The sequence below is a fragment of the Garra rufa genome, chromosome 16 (genome assembly GCF_049309525.1).
Source record: "Garra rufa chromosome 16, GarRuf1.0, whole genome shotgun sequence".
NCBI lineage: Eukaryota > Metazoa > Chordata > Actinopteri > Cypriniformes > Cyprinidae > Garra > Garra rufa.
Window position 1 is genome coordinate 41,917,153 of NC_133376.1, and position 25,719 is coordinate 41,942,871.

Genomic DNA, 25,719 nt, shown 5'->3' on the forward strand with positions numbered 1-25,719 from the left:
CTGAGAAGAGAAGAAGAGGAAAGACTGAGAAGAGAAGAAGAGGAGAGACTGAGAAGAGAAGAAGAGGAGAGACTGAGAAGAGAAGAAGAGGAGAGACTGAGAAGAGAAGAAGAGGAGAGACTGAGAAGAGAAGAAGAGCTGAGACTGAGAAGAGAAGAAGAGGAGAGACTGAGAAGAGAAGAAGAGGAGAGACTGAGAAGAGAAGAAGAGCTGAGACTGAGAAGAGAAGAAGAAGAAAGACTGAGAAGAGAAGAAGAGGAGAGACTGAGAAGAGAAGAAGAGGAGAGACTGAGAAGAGAAGAAGAGGAGAGACTGAGAAGAGAAGAAGAGCTGAGACTGAGAAGAGAAGAAGAAGAAAGACTGAGAAGAGAAGAAGAGGAGAGACTGAGAAGAGAAGAAGAGGAGAGACTGAGAAGAGAAGAAGAGGAGAGACTGAGAAGAGAAGAAGAGGAGAGACTGAGAAGAGAAGAAGAGGAGAGACTGAGAAGAGAAGAAGAGGAGAGACTGAGAAGAGAAGAAGAGGAGAGACTGAGAAGAGAAGAAGAGGAAAGACTGAGAAGAGAAGAAGAGGAAAGACTGAGAAGAGAAGAAGAGGAAAGACTGAGAAGAGAAGAAGAGGAAAGACTGAGAAGAAAAGAAGAAGAGGAAAGACTGAGAAGAGAAGAAGAGGAAAGACTGAGAAGAGAAGAAGAGGAAAGACTGAGAAGAGAAGAAGAGGAAAGACTGAGAAGAGAAGAAGAGGAAAGACTGAGAAGAAAAGAAGAAGAGGAAAGACTGAGAAGAGAAGAAGAGGAAAGACTGAGAAGAGAAGAAGAGGAAAGACTGAGAAGAGAAGAAGAGGAAAGACTGAGAAGAGAAGAAGAGGAAAGACTGAGAAGAGAAAAGGAGGAGAGACTGAGAAGAGCAGAAAAGGAGAAGCAGAAACTAGAGGAAAGACTGAGAAGAGAAGAAGAGAATCAGAAGGTAGAGGAAATTTATATTTCAGACCTTTTCTTTAAGAGCGTAAGCCAACACCACTTTTCACATTTTATAAATAAAAGTGAAAGTAAAAGCTATTTATCAAACCAGTTTCCTTTTGTCTTTTGTCACTTGAGGTTGACAATTCTAACAGAACGAGAATGGACTTCCAGGTTTATTTGAAGATAAACAAAACAACAGTCAAATCCTTACATCTGTCAAAACCAAATGATCCAAAAGGAAAATTCACCATCGGAGATTTAAAGAAACAAGCCATAAGTCATTTTCCTGGAGTAAATGGTAAGTTAAAACTTCTGTCTATGTTGTTCAAAATGAATGACTTCTTAATATTTGACTCTTGTCTTGTCAGATCCTAACCAACTGAGGTTGATTTTTGATGGAAAAGATCTTGAAGAGGATAAAAACCCTGAATTTTACAATATTCAAGAACTCTCTGTCATTCAGGCCGTGTTGAAAATGCGTGGTGGAAAAGGTATGATCATTTTCATTTTTCTTTATAACATTGCATTTAGTTATTTTCTAAGAAAAGTAAGGACAATTTACTAGTATGAAAACATGCCGCCTTATTGTATTGGTTCATACACAAAGATGAATCTGTTGGGTCTTTTGTTGGGGTATTTTTTTCACAGTCTAATTGTGTGTAGCTGTTAGTGGATAGGTCAATATAACCAAAGCCACTTTAGACAAACTAGACATTTCTAGTTAATCTCTCCAAAAATGCAACATATACACAACATGATTTAAATAAACAACCAATTATAACAAAAGTAAAACATTCAAAATTCAAACAATTGCAGCTGTCCCCTATCTCCTAACAAAAAAGAGTTTTAAAGCCAAAGAGTGACTAGTGAGATCCAGGTTATTATTATTATTTTATCCTGTATTTTATAAACTTTGCTTTGGCACTAACATTTTTATATTGCTACATAAAATGATTATATCCTTATAATTCCTGCAACTGATGCTTGTGTCTTTATGTTTCTTTGTGTGTGTGTTTTCTTTATAGGCCCACTCCCATGATGAAGAGTTTCCCAGGACTTTGTTTTGGACTAACTTGGATTAATTTGAAATAAATAAAGATCCATCTATCCCAAAAACTATAAACTGTTTCTAGGAAAGATAATTATGTTAATCTTGTTTGTCTCAGAAAAAATCATTAGCATGTCACAAAAATATTTTCTCAAACTGTGGCAAAGGTGAAGGATATAAAAATGACTTTTTAAGGAATAGCATATACTTTATGCATTATATAAAAACAAATACAAAAAGCTAGTTTGTTTGTAGACAATTTAAGTATGTTTCATTAATTATATAGATATTCTAGCTCTCTTGTTGCCAATATCACCATCCGTTAAGTAGGAAAACAAATATTTTCTTGACTTGTCATACTTTTACAATTAAACAATTATATAAGATTATTTTTATGTTCCTTTTTGGTGCTGCTGTTCTTGTTCTAATTGTCACTGTTAGTCATATGATTTATCTTTTTACTTTCATTATGTTAATTGATTGTCACAATGATTGCAGTTTGCAATCATATTTTGTAATGTATTATGTATAAAATATGCAATGTACAATAAATGTGCTGGACAAATAAGATGAACAATTAGAATTGATCAATTATAATGGATAGTAATATTACTAATTGAATTATTTAAATTAGTTAATAAATTGAATAGTTCATAATTTAAGAAACATACATTTGAGGTGGACAGCTGAATTTAATTAAGTTGTAGTTTACAGTACACACTTGGATATTAACATTCATTTTAGTTTGCAGTGTGTGAAAGTTGTTTACTTCTTTTTAAATGGGTTAAGAATTGTTTTAATAGATAACATTACTCTTTTGAGTAATTACTGTAGTTTTATAATAATAATAATAATAATAATAATAATTATTATTATTATTCTCAGTAGCATCATTTGGCTTTTTACTTGGATATTTATTATTACTTCAAATCACTTCTTACTGTATCAAATAAAACTCCAATAAAATTCAATGCATTTGTAAAAAAAACAATACATCCTCATTTTTGTGTCAATGTTCATCTTATAACTAAATAATAGATTTGACACAGTTTGCTCTTATAATCTGAACTGGTTTTAAACTGGTTCCTTAGTACATAACTCCTTTTTCTCCGAGACTGAATCATTTTTTCAATAACGCACTGTTACTGCACGGCTATTGGTTCGTGCAGTGAGTAAAAGACAAACCAATGGCTCGGCAGCAGGGCTGCACGAGCCTATGGCGACGAAGCGTGCCAGATTCCACCAAAAGGGTTGGAGTAACTGGCTATATAAGTGAGCATTTCACCATAGGATCTCAGATTTCTTCTCCTTCAGCGACGATTTCTTGCTGATCTACGAGACTCGATGCTGCTCGCCGCTGACACGCCTTCGCAGCGGATCAAGCTGAACGAGCGACCCTCTGCTTGGCTGATTCGCCACTTCTCCGCTGCCTTCAGCGTCGCAGCAGCAGAGGTCCCAGCTGATCCCCTGTCGCCATCCGGTGAGTCTACAAGAGCTTATTTCTAAGAGGTAAGTTCTAAAAGAGAAAATTTACTGGCAACGTTGTTGCAAATGTCGCGATGCGAGTGGCTCGTGCAGGGCTCTGCACGATGTAGAAAGGGCAGTGAGTGCACGCTCACTGAGACAGAATGCTCTCGCTGACAGTATGAGTCTCGGTCTTTTCAGAGCGGGTCTGAACGATCTTACGCCGGCACTGAGCCTGTGCGTTCGCTCTTCCCATTGCGCTTTGATTTGACAACTTTGCATTGTGTGTGTGTCGCAAAGGGAGATGGACTGCTTCCACTTACTGACAGCATCGCGTTTGTGTATGCGTCGCTTATCACAGAGCAGCTTTCATTATTAAGTAGTCTGTACCCGTTTCGCACGTTTCTCTTCTCCCAGGTATCTCGGAGAAAGAAACGGTGAACGCGCGATCAGACTTCAGTGATTTAATGCGGGCAAAGCCCCACTTGCGTCACTCTCTATGCAGCTTTGATCTGCCAGTGTGTTACGTGAGTATCTGTGCCTCTCACTTTATCGAGTGGCTCTATCCTTCTGAGCAAATTAGAGCAGAACTCCTATGTCACCTATGATTATATATTGCTGACAGCTTCATGTTTCAATGCCCCTCTCGCCTGGGCCATGCCCACGCTGAGGCTGCGGACGCTGAGACATACACGCTCTCACTACGAGTATTTATGTCTGGATCTGCTTTGCTCGCGGCTCACTTTTCTCAATGAAGATGGCCCTGCCCCTCCCCTCGTCTGCTACGAGCAGATCTGAGGGGATGTGCGCAGCGTTTTAATCTGCCTATATTTTCACACATAAAGATCATCAGTACTCCTCTTCTTGGGCAGTTTGATCTTTTTAAGGTGGATTAAAGGAGAATACTGTCACTGTGATTATTACTGACAGCTTCAAATTGGATGCATCTGGGCCACACCCACGCTGAGGCTGCGCTGGCTGAGATGATGAGTATTATGTCTCGCTGGCGGCTTGTTTTCTCAATGAAGACAACCCACACATCTCCTTGTCTGCTACAAGCGGACATTAGAGAATGCACACAGCACTTTGATAGCCTCCAAGAACCCTGTTTTGTTCCGGGTGCAGATAGCTATATGTTTATGAAAAATGTTGTGACTCCTGGGCCCTTTCTGACAGCGCCCTCACAACCTGCCGTTGTTATAGTGGAGAAAATAAAAACAAACATTTGCAAAAAGAGAGCAAAATTCCTCTTCCACTTCTATCAAACAGTGATCCAACACCAAGCGATCAGCTGCTTGAACCAATACAACCCCTCGCTACATGGGCCAAGGCATGGCAGGCCATCCCTGGAGTGTCAAAATGGGTTTTGGAAATAATAGAACCAGGTTAAACACTTCAGTTCGCTGGAAGACCCCCGCACTTCAGCGGCGTGGTCTCCACCTCAGTTCACGTCAAGGACATAGACGTTCTGTGTGCAGAGGTGAGGAATTTGCTGGCAAAAGGAGTCGTAGAGATGGTACCCCCAGCACAAAGCGAGTTAGGCTTCTACAGCCATTATTTCCTCATTTCCAAGAAGGACGGCGGTCTAAGACCCATCCTTAACCTCAGACATCTGAACTGTGCCCTCATGAGACGGCCATTCAGAATGATTACACTGAACCAGATCCTCCCGCAAATATACCCAGTGGACTGGTTCTGTTGCATACTCTCAGCAGCCCTTTGGCCCATCCCACTGAGATAAGATCTCTTAACACAAGCGAACAGGACGCTATGGCATCCCCAACCAGAATTGTGGGCACTGCACTTATGGCCTCTTGACGGGAGCCTAGAAGCCTCCCTGAGAATGTCTTAAGCACTATTCCTCAGGCTAGAGAACCGTCTACAAGACGGCTCTATGACCTTAAATGGTCTGTTTTCTCCGCTTGGTGTGCCACCCACGGTGCAGAGCTGAGCTTACATGACATAGTGATATTGTCTTTTTTCTTCAAGAGCTGTTGGATAAGGGACGATCTCCCTCCGCGCTCAAAATCTATGTCGCAGCCATAGCGGCATTCCATAACCTAATGGATGGCCAATCTGTGGGAAGGAACAATCTAGTTGTTCGTTTTCTGAAGGGGTCCAGAAGGCTCAATCCGTCCTCACCCCATCACAGTCCCCTTCATGGAATCTACCCACAGTCCTGAGAGCTCTAAGGAGCACTCCCTTTGAGCTGCTGCAGTCCATTGACCTTCACCCTTTGACGTTGAAAACCGCCCTGCTATTAGCATCGGCAGCAGTAAAACGCATGGGGAACCTACAGGCTCTCTCAGTGAACCCTGTATGCCTGGAATTCAGGCCCAAAGACTCTAAAGTCATCCTGAAGCCAAGGCGCGGTTATATACTGAAAAGTCTCTTGACTTCGTTCAGGGATCAAATTATCCCTCTTTTGGCACTTCCTCTCTCGGAGCAAGACCAAGATTCCCTCTGCCCCGTTCGGGCATTGAAGAGTTATGTAGAGCATTCTGCTTCCTTCCGACAGTCAGAGCAGCTTTTTGTATGTTTCGGTGGCCGTACCAAGGGAGTTTCGGTCACGAAACAGAGGTTATCCTGATGGGTAGTAGAAGCTATCATGCTGGCATACTCTTCCTTGGGCCTACAATGCCCCATGGGAGTAAAAGCCCACTCGACTAGAGGCATCGCCTCGTCCTGGGCGTGGTCCAGTGGTGTTTCTATTGCAGAAATTTGTGACCTGCTGGGCCTCGCCGTCCACATTTGCTTGATTTTATAATCTGGATGTCCCGACCTTACAGGCTCGGGTTCTTTCTGCATTGGATAGCCCATCTAGCCAGTACTTAGATAATATGTTCTGTACGCTCTTGGCCCTCTGCACAAGCTCCAAGGTGATAATATCTCCCTGGAAAGGTCGCTTGCCAGCAGCCATATCACCTTGTAGCCCAAGATTGGTCACCCACTGAAGCTAAGCAGGGTTGAGCCTGGTCAGTACCTGGATGGGAGACCTCCTGGGAAAACTATGTTGCTGCTGGAAGAGGTGCTAGTGAGGCCAGCAGGGGGTGCTCACCCTGTGGTCTGTGTGGGTCCTAGCACCCCAGTATAGTGACGGGGACATGATACTGCCAAAAAGCACCGTCCTTCGGATGAGACGTTAAACCGAGGTCCTGACTCTCTGTGGTCATTAAAAATCCCAGGATGTCTTTAGAAAAAAGTAGAGGTGTGACCTCGGCATCCTGGCAAAATTTGATGGCCTCCGAATCATGCCCATAATCTGATTGGCTTCATCACTCTGTCTCCTCTCTACCAGTAAGTTGGTGTGTGGTGGGTGTTCTGGCGCACTATGGCTGCCGTCGCATCATCCAGGTGGATGCATGGTTGTGCATGAGGAGATACCCCTGCTTTGAGTGTCTAGAAAAGTGCTATATAAATGTAACGAATTATTATTATTGGGTCTTCCTGATCAAAGCAAGTCGGCTCGTACTAGCCCCTAGGGAGCTAGGGCCATAATTAGTCATTCTTCTACCATAGCAACGGCGGAATTGTACTGGTTCCCCATAGCATCTTTCAGACGCAGTATGAGTGAAGTATGGAAAGGGAACGTACTCGGTTACTTTCGTAACCTCGGTTTCCCTGAGATACGGGAACGAGTGCTGCGTTGCTGGCTGTGCTATGTAGCCACACGACTCAGTCGTCACTTCAGTCGAAGTAACCTGAGATCATATGACGAAATGCTCGTTTATAAAGCCAGTTACTCCACCCCTTTTGGTGGAATCGGACGCGCTTCGTCGCCATAGGCTCGTTCAGCTCTGCTGCCGAGCCGTTGGTTCGTCTTTTACTCACTGCACGAACCAATGGCCGTGCAGTAACACTGCGTTATTAAAAATGCTTCAGTCTCAGAGAAAAAGGAGTTTTCTCCATAGAGTCTTTCAGACGCAATACTCGTTCCTGTTTCTCAGCGAACCGTGGTTACGAAAGTAACTGAGTATGTTTTGTATGTCCTGTTTATAAATAAATAAAAGTTTTATTGGAAAATATATGTAAAATAAAAATGGTTATTTTTTTAAAACAGAATGAACTAGCTCTTAGCACATACCAATGATTACATTTCATTAATTTTTAAAGGTACATCATTCTTCAAATAAACAGGAGGAAAAATTGTTTTAAAATCATGTACACACACACACAACAATTCAAGGAATATATATTATATATATATTATAGTATACATTGTGTAATATGTATTCTACATTATTTGCATATAAATATGTCAATTATGCACATCTGCTCAAAATCTTACAACTTCTACTTGCTTTGGTGCAACTTCAGATATGCATAACACATATGGAGTAGATGTTTTTAGGCACTCTTGAGCAGGTTTAAGACAGAGAAAGCAAAATTTGTTGTGACATTTATGGCACGTCATGATTTTACATCCCACGTTTGAATGTGCAATCAGCACACCACAACATGGGCAGGCTCGAATCGCTGGACACTGGACATTTTCAATATATCTTAAAGTAACCATTGAACAGTCTTTAAGTTGTTCCTGGTCATTGATATTGCAACCCACATTTTCACACTGTTCAGCACAAGGTTGAAGCCCTTTCCACTCTCTGAGACACTGCCAGCAGAATTTATAGATTTTTCCAATCCTTTTAGTGCAAATGAAGCATTCTACACCAAGACTGGAGGTGTCCAACCTCTCTATAAAAGTGCCACAACCAGGACACTACAGAGAGATCAAACATAGTGATTAAGAAACAATAACAAAAACTGTACATATTTACTGTAAATGTATTAAATTAATAAATAAGATCTAGGTAAAAAAGCAGAAATGAACATACATCCTTTCTGTCTGACTTCCTAGCAGCGTTTGTTCCAAGCACATCCTCAAAACCGATTCGCTCATCATTTGTAAGTTTGGCTGATTTTCGGACTTCATCGTATGGCCATTCCTCCTCACAAAGTGGACATTTAAATACCGTTTCTCCCTGAAATTATTAACAAAGCTGGTTAGTAATCATAGCGTTAAATAACATTAAACTTTTTTTTGCTTTGTTTTTTTAAGTACAATGAGGTAAAGGTTTTCATAGGATATATGTTTCTTCTACACATTCTGGACATTATACAAATTGCATTAATGAACATATATATCCCAACCCATATAACAAAGTTGTAGCTGCAAAATTATGCCAAAAAAAAAAAAAAAGCTCCCATCAGAATAATCAAACCAATCCCCATCTCAACTCTCAAAACATCAGGATCATCATCAAATACATCTGGAAGATTTATGCACACTTCATTAAAGGCAAATCTTTCACATAGCATTCATTAAAAACAATAATGAGTCCTAAATTGGACTAATCTTCTGAATATCATTGGCAATTTATGACTCTTTAGTTTCACATTCCCACTTTTAATTGTGAACTATTAGCAGGTTGTTTACATTGTGACTTAAATGATGAGAGCTGGTATAGTGTTTGATTAGAATGTATTTTGGGTGGATTTCTATTAAAACAAAATTCCATTTTTGTCATTTACTGCCTTTATTAAATTGCAGTGTCATTCAATAAATATATTTAGCCTATACTTGTGAAACTGTGCCGGTCTTTATTAAAGAAAAATATACTCTCACCATAAATAAAACCCTAAATTGTTTTTGCTCATTTACATGTGGGCCTACTTTCATTTTAGTGGTCCAGTAACGACTTAATTTACTGAGATCGCTTGGTTTTTTCACCACTTTGATGTCTTTATATTTGCGTTTTAAATAAACATTCATAATATAACCTTCAACATCCTGTTTAAAATGTTTTAATAACTCAAAAACATAACGGATCTAGCTGCAGATGTGGATAAGACTATATTCTGTTTTACACTTTGTCCTCGTTTTTTTCTATCAGGGAGGAGCTATAGGAAAGCAAAAAGCAAAAGCGAAAGAATACAATCAATGCAATGTTTTAGACATGAAAAATACTTACTGCTCGTGTCAGTAGCCTATCTATTTAATCTTCTGTCTGACCTGTCCAATCTGTCTCTCTGGGGTAAGTCTTCAAATATCAATACATTATTTCCTATTACACCGTGTCTTAAATACACGCGAAATTTCTGTTTAAGAAACGGTTTCTATTTCTGCGACATCGCGGATGAAACAACAATATACAAACTATTACAGTGATAACCCTAGGTGCTTATTGTGTGTTTTATTCAGTGTAACAGGTGTCTAATGAGGGTTTGAATATCATTGTTGTGTGACATTTATAGCCACACTGAAAGCAACAACAGATAGCTTACCTCAGATCGTGAAAATACATTAAAACAAATATCTTAAATCGAACCAACAAGCATATATCAGAGCAAAGATGGTATCAGTTACTCAGTATGTAGTTTTAATGATGCCAAAAGGGTTTAATATTTATGAATTAGATTATATACTTGTCCATTTGGTTAGGAGTGCAGTGCACTTCTGCAGTTCTGAGTGGCTGTGATATCCAAAAATGTTTTTCTTCTTAACAGCCGTATCTCTTTACGACCACATAAAACTACAAGCATAGTTCTGTTGGTAAGTCCTGAAATTACCAAAAAGGCGATTAAAGCAGCAAACTGTGCATGAGCGTATATGCATCACATTAAAGAACATATGCTAAAATACATTCTGGAATTCGAAATCACAATAAAAGGCGCAAGCTGATTTATTTATGCACAAGTAAATGTAAGCACAGTGCATTCATATTAGAAAATATGCGCTAATTTGTTTTTCTCTCATTAATTTGTAAAGTACAAACAAAAATGAAACAATTTAGCTACTTTTACGATCTGGCATTTATGTGCTGTTGACTTTTCAGCCTTTTTCACATTCTTATCACTGACTGCACAATAGTAAGCCTCTACAAAAATAGTCAAATTCACTCAGTATTACTTTTTTATCAGGGAGCAAAAACAAAAGTGTTGCGTTTGTAATTTCGACTAGTGTATATGAGCCATGAGAGACCCATGGTAATTTATAAAAAATATTATCAGATCTCACGCATAGCTTTTCTGATTATATTTTTTGGTTTATGATGATTATAATGGTGCAGATGGTAACCTAACCCATTTACCAAAACGTGATCCATTTTAGCTGATTTCACCCTACTGTTTTTTTTCTCAAATATTAAGCATTTCAGTTTTGTATTCCTTCTACAGCAGATCTATTCTATTCCAAACATACCCAAACTGTTAGAGTCTGAATTCTGAAAATAAATAAATAAAATCTTAAAGCCATTTTCTAAATGTCTATTTGACGTCTGACGGAAAGGTCTAAAGACATATTGCAGATGAGCAAACATTCTAAATAAGCCGTCTTCCCGATGTAAACGGACATCAAACAGATGCCTCTGAGATGTATGTGTGCTATCAGAGTTATCTCTTTTCTTCAAGCCATCTTGGGTATTTTTATATGTATAGAGTATATTTATAATGCCCTGCTAGCCTACATAGCCTTTATCAATGTAGCCAACAATTAGTATCCTCAATTCCCAAACAATGAATTAAAAGTAAAAGGAAAGCTGATGTAACACAGTGGTAAATATGCCTGTCCCATTGTATTTTACAAAGTGTCTCAACTTTTCTGGAAATGAGGTTGCTCTGTTTAAAGTAACTCTAGTCTAATTTATTTAATGGTGCATGCATTTATATCTGAACGTAAATGTGACAAACTTTTCTAGATGGCAGAGGACGCCACCCTAGTTGGCTCACCCGATATCAAAGACAGAATAAGCAATAATAAGACTGGATTTGAACATGGAAACATGGAAATGAACAAGGATGTAGACTTGGAAGTCATTTTAGTTCCTGTTGTACTTGGAATACTGATATTACTTGCTATACTGACTGGTAAGTTAAATGACATTTTTTCAATTATTTACTTTTGTTCCAAACCCATATGATTTCTTTGGTGGAATCATAAGAAATGTAAGCAATATTGAAACTGCTCTTTTCATTAATATAATCATGTTTGATATTTAAAAAAAATATATTATTATTATTCAATATATTATTGTTTTTTTATGAAATCCTTCTGTGTTAATAATAGAGTTACATTACTGTTTGAATAAATAAATAAGTAAATGAATAAACAATTAAAATGCACCATCTGCTCTAAGAACCTCTTTTATTAGGATTGAGAAAATTCTTACATTGCGCAATTTAGGGCTGTCCCCGACTATGAATTTTCATAGTCGAATCAGAATTTTCGAATCTTTCTATAGTCGACCGATAGTCGAATCATCTAGGCTTATGTGCGTGTGTGAATGGGTTGGGAGGGGCACGACACTATAGTCAGCAGGAGGGTAAAACTATTTTTATTTTATTTTATAAGCGACCAAAACTGCCTGCCAACTGACAGACAAACTTATTTAGGTTTAAATAAAAACACCGAACGCGTCTTTTAGTTCTAAAAACGCGAGGCGCACAGCACTGCCTTTTTTGGTGACTTTTAATGAAAGAGCAGTGTGCTGCGGTTTTTTTATGTTGCTAAGCAACGACCAAAACAGCTGTCCTGTCAGTCAATTCAAAGGATTATAGCGCGAGCGCTCTAAAATCTTAGTTTTTTGCTGTTAAGTAAACTGTCATATTAGCAGAAACCCTAAATAATACAGCTCCGGGTTACCCACGATAGACACCAAAGGTTTCTCCTCCATTTCTTGGAGTCTCCGGACTTTTTAAGCAACGGTAAACTTTCGCCATCACAACAGAAGGCCCGCCTCTCCATTCATTCGATTGGACAATGGAAAAGAACGCGTATGACGTTGGGCGTTTTTCCGCTCAGAGTTGATTTTTTTTTCAACTTCAGGCGCTCAGACTCAGAGCGCTCCTGCAAAACGCGAGGCGCAGCAGGCGGCGAAAACGCGAGGCGCCGGGGCGCATAAACAGCGTGCAGAACGCTCACTGCCAACAGAAAACCATTCAAAAGAGGCGCCTCCAACTGCAAAAACGCGTTCGGTGTGATCGCCGCCATCCCTGCCGTCAAGATGGTCCTCATCTCGTCATGCATCAGGGAAAGTGAAAATTAAATTAGTCACAGGGGTGGTTGGATTTATTCACAAACACGTTAAAAATATTTATTGAACGCTTCTTTCTTTTCACTTTTGTTTTTACTGCATTATCATAATCAAAGGCTGTATATAACTTAATATAACCGTACAAAACCAGTAGTTCTGTGTGCAATTAGACATTGAGCACCCCCATATTGGCAAAATGGTATGATGCTCGTTTCACCCGCGAAGATTCGACTGTGAGATCGGTGGTCGAATCAGGCTCCGCATATCGATGCATCGAATCTTCGACTATTCGGGGACAGCCCTAGCGCAATTACATCTAACATTTTTCATTATGTGTAGTAATTCTACAATATTTCAATCAGGTATTGTTTGTACTAGGCTCTTATGTTTAACACATAATATTCAGCGGTGTTTCCATTTGAATTATTTTCTTGTTGGTAAAACTGTTTACTTGATTTATTCCCCACAGTATTATGTCTGTGTTACTGGCGAAAGAGAAAAATTAAAAGAAATGAGCCAGATGATTTTCAGCTTGCCTCAGTTAAAGTGGACAGTGATGAGAAGCAAAAAGAACAACAACATCCGCTGATTGATGGTAAAAAAAACTACGCCTTCACTTTTTTTTATTCTACTATTATCCTTGATCCCTTCCTGTCCTAGCTTTTGCTATTTTGAACATTGATTGAAACCTGTATAATGGCCTCTTCTCATGTTTATTGTCATCATATTGTAGATCACTTGTTGCACTCCTTCACTGTAAGTCACTTTGGATAAAAGCATCTGCCAAAAAATCAATAAATGTAAATGTAAAAGCACATGCCCAGAAAACAATGTCTCTTGTTAGACTCATGAAGATCAGTGGTGGACTTATTTTGAAATTCTATGATCCAATGTCATGAATTATGTGTTAAAATGAAAAATAAATTTTAAGCACTGACAAGTTATAGTCTACAGCTTATATGCCATAAAATGGATAGAATAGAATCAAATTAAAACAAGAAAAAAGTTTAAGGTAGATCATGGTGAATAATATAGATTAGAATCAGGCTATTTATGCTTATCAATCCCATTTGATTTATTAGTACAAACATTTTTCAATGGTCTTCTTGGGAAGGCTGGTGAGGAGACCATTACAATTGTCCACCCTGCTGATTACAAGTTACTCCAAGTCTTGATTGGAAGCAAAACATCTAATTCTTGCAGTGTCTTAGAGATGATAGTATGCTGATTAAGTTACTGCTTTGACATGGCTACTGAAACTGAGGTCTGACTCCAGAATCACAAGAATTCTACACTTGATTTTTAGGTTTTTGACCCCTAGCGTCAAGGTACGCATTCACCTTAAGAACTTCATCTTTGTTTCCAAATGCAATGACTTCCGTTTTCTCCTTGTTTAACTGAAGAAAGTTTTGGCACATCCAACTGTTAATTTCATCAATGCACTGGCAAAGGGAGTCAATGGGGCTGTGGTCATTTGGCAATAAGGCTAGGTAAATCTGGGTATCGTCTGCATACCTGTGATATGCAATTGGTACTTTCTTATTATTTGACTTAATAGGAGCATAGCATATACAGTCTAAACAAGAGCAGTGCAATAATTGAGCCTTGTGGGACTCCACATGTCATGAATGTCCACTAATGCTCTCCAACACTCACATAATAACCTCTCCTTTCTAAGTATGACCTGAACCATTTGAGGACCATCCCAGAAAGCCCAACCCAGTCTCTAGAAGAATGTTATGATTTAAAAGCCACAACACATGATTGAGCACATTCATGAGTGCATGAACAAATCAGGACTGTTGCAGCAGATGCAAAACTGCCTGCATCTTCCCACTGTAGTCTGCAGATGGATATTAAACTGAGTAGTATAATTACACATGCTCAGTGACATTCGCCTTAAACTGTTGCTTTAATGGAATTCCCACTGTTGTGCAACAGATGCAGTGTTTTGGATGAATAGAGAAAAAAAAAATCAATCTAACACATTTATGCTTCAATACAATTTAGGTTCAAGTGAAGAACTAGAGAAGAAGCAAATTCTAAAGGAAAAACTGAGAAGAGAAGAAGAGGAGAATCGGAAACTAGAGGAAAGACTGAGAACAGAAGAAGAGAAGAAGCAAATTCTAAAGGAAAGACTGAGAAGAGAAGAAGAGGAGAATTGGAAACTAGAGGAAAGACTGAGAAGAGAAGAAGAGAAGAAGCAAATTCTAAAGGAAAGACTGAGAAGAGAAGAAGAGGAGAATTGGAAACTAGAGGAAAGACTGAGAAGAGAAGAAGAGGAGAGACTGAGAAGAGAAGAAGATGAAAGACTGAGAAGAGAAGAAGAGGAAAGACTGAGAAGAAAAGAAGAAGAGGAAAGACTGAGAAGAGAAGAAGAGGAAAGACTGAGAAGAGAAGAAGAGGAAAGACTGAGAAGAGAAGAAGAGGAAAGACTGCAAAGAGAAGAAGAAGAGGAAAGACTGAGAAGAGAAGAAGAGGAAAGACTGAGAAGAGAAGAAGAGGAAAGACTGAGAAGAGAAGAAGAGGAAAGACTGCAAAGAGAAGAAGAAGAGGAAAGACTGAGAAGAGAAGAAGAGGAAAGACTGAGAAGAGAAGAAGAAGAGGAAAGACTGAGAAGAGAAGAAGAGGGAAGACTGAGAAGAGAAGAAGAGGAAAGACTGAGAAGAGAAGAAGAGGAAAGACTGAGAAGAGAAGAAGAAGAGGAAAGACTGAGAAGAGCAGAGAAGCAAAACCCAAAAGGTAAGTCTAATAAACTTCAGTCCAGCTGATGATTGCACAAATACTCTCATGTTCTCCGATATCCTCACCTGTTACCAACTGACTTGTTTATTGTGGCATGTTGAATGGTGTAGCTTGAATATTCAATAATCTTTTTTCTTTTTTTTGCCTCGGTTCGGTTATTTTTTTGTGTCATAAGCTTCAAATTCAAAAGTAGTTTATATTTACAAAATTCAGTCAATTGGGTCATCCAAAACATTAAAACTTAATAAACATTAAATAAACAAAAATATTTCAGATTTCCAGATTTATTAGCAAAATTTTGTTGAGTCTTATGGCATAATCTTGCATAAAATTGGAGTCGGTGTACCCAATAAACATACTTTGGGGTCTGCTGGAAAACTGACATATTTTTGCCAAAAATGAATTCCATGTGGAATGTAAAAAAAATCCTTCCTCCACATCACAATGAAAGCAAAGAGGTGAACATTTTTTTATCATTCTATATCTAGAGTTCAAGTATGATGTAACACCACCCTGACACAGTTCACCCCATGTTTATCCTTCAATGCTAATGTCCAAGTCATGTTCCCATCTAACTTCAGATTTATCCAATTCAGGCAACAGTTTATTTATCATAAGAGTTATATATTCTAGACATTATTTTGTATAACTGTCAGCTTGAGTAGACATATTGCACCAGTTGTGTTAAACTAGGTAGTTTCAGTTGGGTTTGAACTCTTAGAATGTCTTGCGATTGCAAGTACCTAAAAAAAACTCCTTGTTGTCTAAATGATATTTGGATTTAAGATGCACAAAATACATCAGTATTTTATCCTCAAAACACTGTTCCAGACAAGAAATTTCATTATCAGCCCATAATTTAGCATGCTTATCCTGGAAACATTTTGGGAGCAATCTATTGATCCATAATTGTGTCTTAGGGCAAAGAGTCCCTTACTGTCCAAAGTCTGTTGCATCCTTAACTCGAACTGACTGTATGAATAATCATTGGGTTTCTGATTTTTTTTTTTTTTTTTAAATCAATCAATTTATTTTCCTATTTATATAAAATATCTGTGGGGTCTTTCTCTTTTAGTTCACATAATTCTATTTTAAGCCATGAGGGGGTGGACTCACTTCCAAAATCTCGAATGTGCTGCTCACAAGTACATTTTAAAGTTTGGGAACTTTAATCCCCCTTGATTATAATCCAGTCAGTTTATCATATGTTTTACCATGACATTTAAACATCTAATCAAACCATTAAGGGAAGAAAATAAAGATTGTGGAATATGGATTGGGAGAGTTTAGGCAAGATATTCTGCATTCTGTTTTTTTAAGATATGTATATACCCTTTTCCTTTTTATTGGGCTATGCAAGCCATTTACGTTAAACCTTCAAAATGCTTATGCTTACTCATTTGTAAATCGCTTTGGATTAAAGAGTCTGCTAAACAACTAATGTAAATGTATTAACATGCATATAATTTGATCACTAGTGGTCTTCTAAGACACTTTACTGTTTCCACCTGGTCTCCTGTCAACATGTGTGTTTCTGATTTCAAGGGGAATGTCTCTGATTTCATGAAGACATTCATTCATTATTCAATACATTGTGTTACTGCATGGTAATTAACCACAAAACTGTGCAAAAAGTGAATTTTTTTGTCCCAGATGCAGCTCATATACAAACAAGAACACCATTTCAAGCAGTAAACACACTTGGCAATAAATAAATTTTTATTTCTGATGTTTTGAATCAGACACTTACCCGTGTCTTACTCCAAGTCTGTATGTAAAACCTTTATACACCTATCGTTAACCCTCTATTTCATGCTTCCATTTAAAAATCATTAATATTTAATCACTTTGTTGAATTGGTTTTGAAGGATACATTGGATTAAGAAATCAGGGGGCCACATGCTATCTGAACTCGGTGCTGCAGACACTTTTTATGACAGAAGATTTCAGAAATAATGCGAAAAGGTAAATTTTTTTCGTTTGTATTGGTTACCATTAATGCTGCGGAATAAAATATTAAGTTATTAGTGCTCTGTTTTACAGGTCGATTTGCCAGTTGACCAAACCATTTGATGATGACATTGCACAATTATTTACTGATTTAAAGTCTTCAAAGAGAAGCGCTGCCACCACTGAGAGAATCACATCTAGACTAAACATTAATGGTAGGGTTTATATTTGTCGTTCACACATAAACAAGTCCAATTAAAATATGAACAAATTTAATGGTGATTGCCTAAATGTCAATATTATTTCTTTAGTTGGTGAGCAGCAGGATGCAGCAGAATATTTCCAGAAGATAATGAACATGGTGAATCCAGAGATGTCTAAGGTGTACATATCCTACAAACATTATTCAAATATTTATTTAAAAAAAAGTGTTTTGGCTAGATTGTGCTATATGTTTAAAATATGTTATAAAAATAAGTGACAATCTAAATCTAAAAAATAACGTCTTGAATGAAATGGTGAGTGCCATCTTTTGGTTAAAAATCTATGGGGGGAAAAACATGCAAAACAGAAATACAGAATAATGTCAGCTTATTCATACAAACATATTTCAGGTATACAAGGGAGAGCTGATACACAGAACCATGTGTAAAAATCCAGGAAAGGAGCATCCACTTGTAACAGGTCATGAATCCTTTTACATCATTCCCATCTGTATGGAAACGTATGGCATGGATTCTCCCATAAACATGGTAAATATTTTCAGAGGAGTGATACTTAAGCCACTCCAAAACTTCTACTAAACTTCACTGTCCAACATATTAAGGAACTTGTAAATATCATATTTATTCAGCCATTACATATCAGATGTCCAATTAATACATAAATACCCTTTTGGGGTTTTAAATACCTGTTTATTATTTTTATTTCAGCAAAGCTATTTTGATTCATATTTTGAGCCAATCAAGACATGTGAAGATGACCAAGTGAAATGTCCAACTTGCAAAGAGCTGGTGAACACTGAAATAGTGAGTTTTAACTTGTAAATGGGTTATAAAAATAGTAGCTTAAAGTACTAAATTTTAAACTTCACACTATGACTTGGACACCTTATTTTTTCATACATTTATTGTATTATACAATAGACTATAGAGCATTTTTATAGCAGTCACACAGATGCTCTGCTATGCTTGAGGATGGCAGATTACTTAAACGTACTAAATTGTTTTTGTTTTTTTCTTTCAGACTTGTAATATACATAAACTTCCTCCAGTTCTGGTTGTGCAGCTGGAGAGATTTCAACTGCATTACAATTATTACAAGAAGAACACATCTAAAGTGGAAATTCAGTTGCAGTTATCAGTCAAAGTATGTTGGATTTGTTTTTTAGGAGCGATTAAAATGTAATAAAAAAAATTATGTCAAGTCAAAAATCCTGTCAAGTTTAAAGGGATAATTCACTCAAAACCTACCGAAGAACTGACAAGACATCAAGCTGATCTGAATGTTTTCACCAGCAATCAAGCACTCATTTACATTAAATCATTTAGGTGATGCTTTTGTCCAACGTGAGTTACAATTGATAACAATAGAAGCAGTTAAACCAACAAAAGAGCAAAAATATAGAAGTGCTGTGACGGGTCACGGTTTGCCTGGCACAGCACTTGTAGCAGAAAAAAACTAACAATAGAAATAAAACAGAAACTCTTAGTATTCATGGTGTTGACGTGGCACAACTTTAGTCATTTCTTGAAAATGGCAACGGATTCAGCAGGTTGAATTAAGTTGGGCAGGTCATCCCACCTGCAGGGAACAATGAAGGTAAAGGTCCATGAAAGTAATGTTGTGCTTCTTTGGGATGGCACTATAATGCACAATTCACTTGCAGAACACAAGCTACTGGAAGGCACATACGTCTGAAACTGTGAGTGTAGGTACTGTATGGGGTGCAGAGCAAGTGGTTGTTCTGTAGGCAAACATCAACTGACAGCCAGTGCAAAGTGATGAAGAATTTATTTAATTACATTTCACTTTTTTTTCCAAAAAGCACAAAGCATTTAGATCCATGAGAACGGATTTGTAAACAATTTACACAAAAAGTCATTCTGTTCACGAGGCTCAATGGGTGAACATAACAAATAAGTGTTATTATATGTTTCCTCAGGATGACAGTGGAGTTCAACACAAGTATGATTTGTATGCTGTCGTGAAACATTCGGGATCCTTTCATGGTGGACATTACTATGCTGTCATCAAGTCATTTGAGAATCATCGGTGGTATGAGTTTAATGACAGCTCTGTGCGCCAGGTGAATTTTTGTTATATATTTTGGCTTCAAATGAGTTCTGATATTCAATATATATATATATATATATATATGTAAACTCAGCAAAAAAAGAAACGTCCTCTGACTTTCAACTGTTTTTACTTTCAGTAAACTTAATGTGTAAATATTTGTATGAACACTAAAAGAGTCAACACCATAAGATATATATAAAAAAAAATGTTTGACAGACATGTGACTAAGAGAAATAGAATAATGTGTCCCTGAATGAAGGGAGGCTCAGTCAGTATCTGGTGTGGCCACCAGCTGCTTAAAGTACTGCAGTGCATCTCCTCCTCATGGACTGGACCAGATTTGTCAGTTCTTGCTGTGAGATGTTACCCCACTCTTCCACCAAGGCACTTGCAAGTTCCTGGACATTTCTGGGGGGAATGTTGTTACAGGTGGTCTTCCACTGCGAGGATGATCAGCTGTCCTTCCTGTCTCCCTGTAGCGCTGTCTTAGGCGTCTCACAGTGCGGACATGGCCATTTATTGCCCTAGCCACATCAGCAGTCCTCATGCCTCCCTGTAGCGCTGTCTTAGGCGTCTCACAGTGCGGACATGGCCATTTATTGCCCCTAGCCACATCAACAGTCCTCATGCCTCCCTGTAGCGCTGTCTTAGCATTTAGACGCCTGTGCGTCACAGTGCGGACATGGCCATTTATTGCCCCTAGCCACATCAACAGTCCTCATGCCTCCCTGTAGCGCTGTCTTAGGCGTCTCACAGTGCGGACATGACCATTTATTGCCCCTAGCCACATCAACAGTCCTCATGCCTCCCTGTAGCGCTGTCTTAGGCGTCTCACAGTGCGGACATGGCCATTTATTGCCCCTAGCCACATCAACAGTCCTCATGCCTCCCTGTAGCGCTGTCTTAGCATTTAGACGCCTGTGCGTCACAGTGCGGACATGGCCATTTATTGCCCCTAGCCACATCAACAGTCCTCATGCCTCCCTGTAGCGCTGTCTTAGGCGTCTCACAGTGCGGACATGACCATTTATTGCCCCTAGCCACATCAACAGTCCTCATGCCTCCCTGTAGCGCTGTCTTAGGCGTCTCACAGTGCGGACATGGCCATTTATTGCCCCTAGCCACATCAACAGTCCTCATGCCTCCCTGTAGCGCTGTCTTAGCATTTAGACGCCTGTGCGTCACAGTGCGGACATGGCCATTTATTGCCCCTAGCCACATCAACAGTCCTCATGCCTCCCTGTAGCGCTGTCTTAGGCGTCTCACAGTGCGGACATGACCATTTATTGCCCCTAGCCACATCAACAGTCCTCATGCCTCCCTGTAGCGCTGTCTTAGGCGTCTCACAGTGCGGACATGGCCATTTATTGCCCCTAGCCACATCAGCAGTCCTCATGCCTCCCTGTAGCGCTGTCTTAGGCGTCTCACAGTGCGGACATGACCATTTATTGCCCCTAGCCACATCAGCAGTCCTCATGCCTCCCTGTAGCGCTGTCTTAGGCGTCTCACAGTGCGGACATGACCATTTATTGCCCCTAGCCACATCAGCAGTCCTCATGCCTCCCTGTAGCGCTGTCTTAGGCGTCTCACAGTGCGGACATGGCCATTTATTGCCCCTAGCCACATCAACAGTCCTCATGCCTCCCTGTAGCGCTGTCTTTGGCGTCTCACAGTGCGGACATGGCCATTTATTGCCCCTAGCCACATCAACAGTCCTCATGCCTCCCTGTAGCGCTGTCTTAGGCGTCTCACAGTGCGGACATGACCATTTATTGCCCCTAGCCACATCAACAGTCCTCATGCCTCCCTGTAGCGCTGTCTTAGGCGTCTCACAGTGCGGACATGACCATTTATTGCCCCTAGCCACATCAACAGTCCTCATGCCTCCCTGTAGCGCTGTCTTAGGCGTCTCACAGTGCGGACATGGCCATTTACTGCCCTAGCCACATCAACAGTCCTCATGCCTCCCTGTAGCGCTGTCTTAGGCGTCTCACAGTGCGGACATGACCATTTATTGCCCCTAGCCACATCAACAGTCCTCATGCCTCCCTGTAGCGCTGTCTTAGGCGTCTCACAGTGCGGACATGGCCATTTATTGCCCCTAGCCACATCAGCAGTCCTCATGCCTCCCTGTAGCGCTGTCTTAGGCGTCTCACAGTGCGGACATGGCCATTTATTGCCCTAGCCACATCAGCAGTCCTCATGCCTCCCTGCAGCGCTGTCTTAGGCGTCTCACAGTGCGGACATGACCATTTATTGCCCTAGCCACATCAGCAGTCCTCATGCCTCCCTGCAGCGCTGTCTTAGGCGTCTCACAGTGCGGACATGACCATTTATTGCCCTAGCCACATCAGCAGTCCTCATGCCTCCCTGTAGCGCTGTCTTAGGCGTCTCACAGTGCGGACATGACCATTTACTGCCCTAGCCACATCAGCAGTCCTCATGCCTCCCTGCAGCGCTGTCTTAGGCGTCTCACAGTGCGGACATGGCCATTTATTGCCCTAGCCACATCAGCAGTCCTCATGCCTCCCTGTAGCGCTGTCTTAGGCGTCTCACAGTGCGGACATGACCATTTATTGCCCTAGCCACATCAGCAGTCCTCATGCCTCCCTGTAGCGCTGTCTTAGGCGTCTCACAGTGCGGACATGACCATTTACTGCCCTAGCCACATCAACAGTCCTCATGCCTCCCTGTAGCGCTGTCTTAGGCGTCTCACAGTGCGGACATGGCCATTTATTGCCCCTAGCCACATCAACAGTCCTCATGCCTCCCTGTAGCGCTGTCTTAGGCGTCTCACAGTGCGGACATGACCATTTATTGCCCCTAGCCACATCAACAGTCCTCATGCCTCCCTGTAGCGCTGTCTTAGGTGTCTCACAGTGCGGACATGGCCATTTATTGCCCCTAGCCACATCAGCAGTCCTCATGCCTCCCTGTAGCGCTGTCTTAGGCGTCTCACAGTGCGGACATGGCCATTTATTGCCCTAGCCACATCAGCAGTCCTCATGCCTCCCTGCAGCGCTGTCTTAGGCGTCTCACAGTGCGGACATGACCATTTATTGCCCTTGCCACATCAGCAGTCCTCATGCCTCCCTGCAGCGCTGTCTTAGGCGTCTCACAGTGCGGACATGACCATTTATTGCCCTAGCCACATCAGCAGTCCTCATGCCTCCCTGTAGCGCTGTCTTAGGCGTCTCACAGTGCGGACATGACCATTTATTGCCCTAGCCACATCAGCAGTCCTCATGCCTCCCTGTAGCGCTGTCTTAGGCGTCTCACAGTGCGGACATGACCATTTACTGCCCTAGCCACATCAGCAGTCCTCATGCCTCCCTGCAGCATGCCTAATGCACGTTCACGCAGATGAGCAGGGACACTGGGCATCTTTCTTTGGCTGTTTTTCACAGTCTCTTTAGTGTCCTGCGTTTTTAGAACTGTGACCTTAAATGCCTACTTTCTGTGTGTTAATTAATTGATTATGGTTAATTGAACATGCATGGAAAACATTGTTTAAACCCTTTACAATGAAGATCTGTAAAGTTATTTGGATTTTTACAACATTATTGTTGAAATACACAGTACTGAAAAAGGGACGTTTCTTTTTTTGCTGAGTTTATATATATATATATATATACTGTATATTTGGTAACACTTTACAATAAGTTGCCATTTGTTAACTCAAACAATACTTTTACAGCATTTGTTAATCATAGTTGAGGTTTATTTTATTTACTATTGGTAAGGGATGTCCTTACTCTTAGTACACTAAGGAGCATAACCCTACCCAAAGTAAATTTATTGTAATTTCTGTAATAAAACAGTCACCAAATAACAAATATATGAAAGGATGCAAAAGATCATTATGTAACCAGAACCGACAGGACAGACCAGGCACTGGAACAGGAACAGATGAGATGAGATGAGGTAGATGAGGCAATGATGATGTGTAGCCCAAATGTAGTTTAATTTACAACGTGGAGTCATCCACTAGAAACTTACACCAGAACTTGACACAAAACAAAAACATGAACTTGTCTCAAATCTAAACTTGACTTGGCTAAAAACAAAAAAACTAAAAAATGACCAAGTAAACAACATTACATTTGAATTACAGAAAAGGAATTCCACACCAACTACTTCTACTTTATCAGTCCACACGACATAACTAAAGGAAAGGAAAGGAATTCAAAGTAAAAGCTCTAACAACATGATACACAGAACATGACCATGCACTTTACTCTTTAAAATTTTATATTGTTTAAATCATAAAAATGCAATCATAGAATGCAATCTTTCCACCTAAACATCAAAAAATTGGTATAGGCAACACAAATAACTAGTCAGCAACAAGTGTGAAATGATACAGACAGAAGTTCTGCAAAGAGGTCAGAGATGTGCTTTATTATGATTTTACCATGGCTGTTGACCAATCACCCTCAAAAACAGGAATTATCCATTTATTAAACATCAATTAACATTAACCAAAATTAATAAATGCTTCCTTAAAATTGTTTTCATTATTACTTGTGATACCTAGTACATTTGCAGATGTTCATAAACACAACTAAATTATAAAGTGTTAAGTGTTAGCCAGAAAAATTCTATTTAAACAGCAATATTTCTAAACTATTATAGATTATCTCTAAAGAATTCATCTCACTTTGTCCAGATCATCGGTATTAGTTTTTGCTTTCATTGTTATAGATTTAATTTTGTTTGATAGTACTTTTTGACATTATAGTCTTATGAATAAAGTAGAATTCTACAAAGTCCCTAAAAGGACATAAAGCTTTTGTATTTTCTTGCAAAATGTTGCTTTTGGGGGGAACACAAACATTTTTGCAGTATATTTTTTCCACCATGTCAATTCAGCACTCTGTAGAATCCTGATCTTTATATGCAGATTTACATCCTCTCATTGTGTCAGAGAATTATGTTTGAAATATTAATGTCTTGTGGTGTTTTTGTTTCTCCTTTGCCTTTTCCAGATACCAGATTTAAAAAAAAACTTCCAGTGTGAGAAGGCCTTCCTTCTTCTGTACAAAAAACACTAAAACGTGTCAGGTATCTATTCAGTGATACTAATTTGCAAACCAAGCAACGAAAATGAGCAAAGAACATTTACATTATCAGAGAACATCATCACTGACTAGCCTAGTGTGAGTTGCACTTTAAAAAACACTCCCGTTATAATCAGTTATTCTATCTACACTGTATGATGAATAAAATCCATTTTCACTGTACACGTCTGCGGCGCAATACGGCTTAGACGCGGGCACTCAATGCTTATACCATGGCAAGTTTCTGAAGCATCCTAGAACCGACTCTCCGCGCTGCATCGTTAAAGTTAGGCACCTTTTTGACGGATAATAAGAATAATCGTTTTGCTATTGTCAAAGGCATCAGCAACAGGTAATATCTCTGACTATCGTCGATATGCAATATGTCTATACGCATAAACCTAGTGTGAATATTATAATAAATGTATTAATAGAGCTGTTGTAATTATTGTTAACATTATTTTTGTCCTACTTTTGTATTTTATTTTACAGAACAATATTAAAATGACAATACTAACATTAATGAATGTTGACTTTTTATTTTGTGGTAAACCCGCAAGAAGAGCTCAGTCCTAGTTTCAGATTTGTGAATGATTGTCATCTTTGGTCTTTGAACCCTGGCTAAGGAGCTGCTGTCAGAATAAACACAATTGGTGTCTGGTGTATTAGACAACAGAACGTTCTGGAGTTGATTGACTAATGGATGATTTCAGTCATCATACAGTAACCTTTCTCTTCTCAGGAAGACATGCGATGCGACACTAAACAGTCTCTGGCTGTCACTGCTTGGAATGAGTTTTACATCTTTCTCAGACAGTTTTAAATGCTTCCACACTGAACACATGTTTGCTGCATTAGTGCACGCCTCTATTTGATCGCGTCACATCATTGTTCGGTAGAATTTATTCAGTCTTCCTCGGTTTCCGAATTTCGGTTGCTGAACATTCGGTGCATCCCTAGTTGAAATATTCTTGATTTAAGATTCCATATTGGGAACTTCAAAAACCATTTATTCCCCTTCTGTTTCAGCTGCAAAGCCCGACAAATGTGATAATCTAGATGGTCCTCAATGCCAACTGAACCATTCTGAATTTAAAACACAAACTGAGTCAAAAAAGGACTAAAGCAAGGAATAAAGCCCAATGACAGTCAATCAAGAAATG

General features: G+C 39.5%; 1 protein-coding gene across 1 annotated transcript; it reads right to left on the minus strand.

The window, feature by feature from the left end:
• Window positions 1–7,747: 7,747 nt before the first annotated feature.
• Window positions 7,748–20,124, minus strand: LOC141288154 (uncharacterized). The gene is made up of 3 exons (XM_073820255.1): window positions 19,864–20,124; window positions 8,307–8,453; window positions 7,748–8,191 (listed from the first exon to the last, which is right to left on the minus strand). The coding sequence occupies exons 1-3, from the start codon at window positions 20,122–20,124 to the stop codon at window positions 7,748–7,750; spliced, it is 852 nt and encodes a 283-aa protein (XP_073676356.1).
• Window positions 20,125–25,719: the final 5,595 nt, after the last annotated feature.

Coding starts and splice junctions, on each gene's coding strand:
- LOC141288154 (XM_073820255.1), bottom strand. CDS start 20,124: ATGAGGACTGTTGATGTGGCTAGGGGCAATAAATGGCCATGTCCGCAC. Junction 8,454..19,863: donor TGCCTTGGTGGAAGAGTGGG/GTAACATCTCAC, acceptor TAATAATTTCAG/GGAGAAACGGTATTTAAATG. Junction 8,192..8,306: donor GGAAGTCAGACAGAAAGGAT/GTATGTTCATTT, acceptor ATCTCTCTGTAG/TGTCCTGGTTGTGGCACTTT.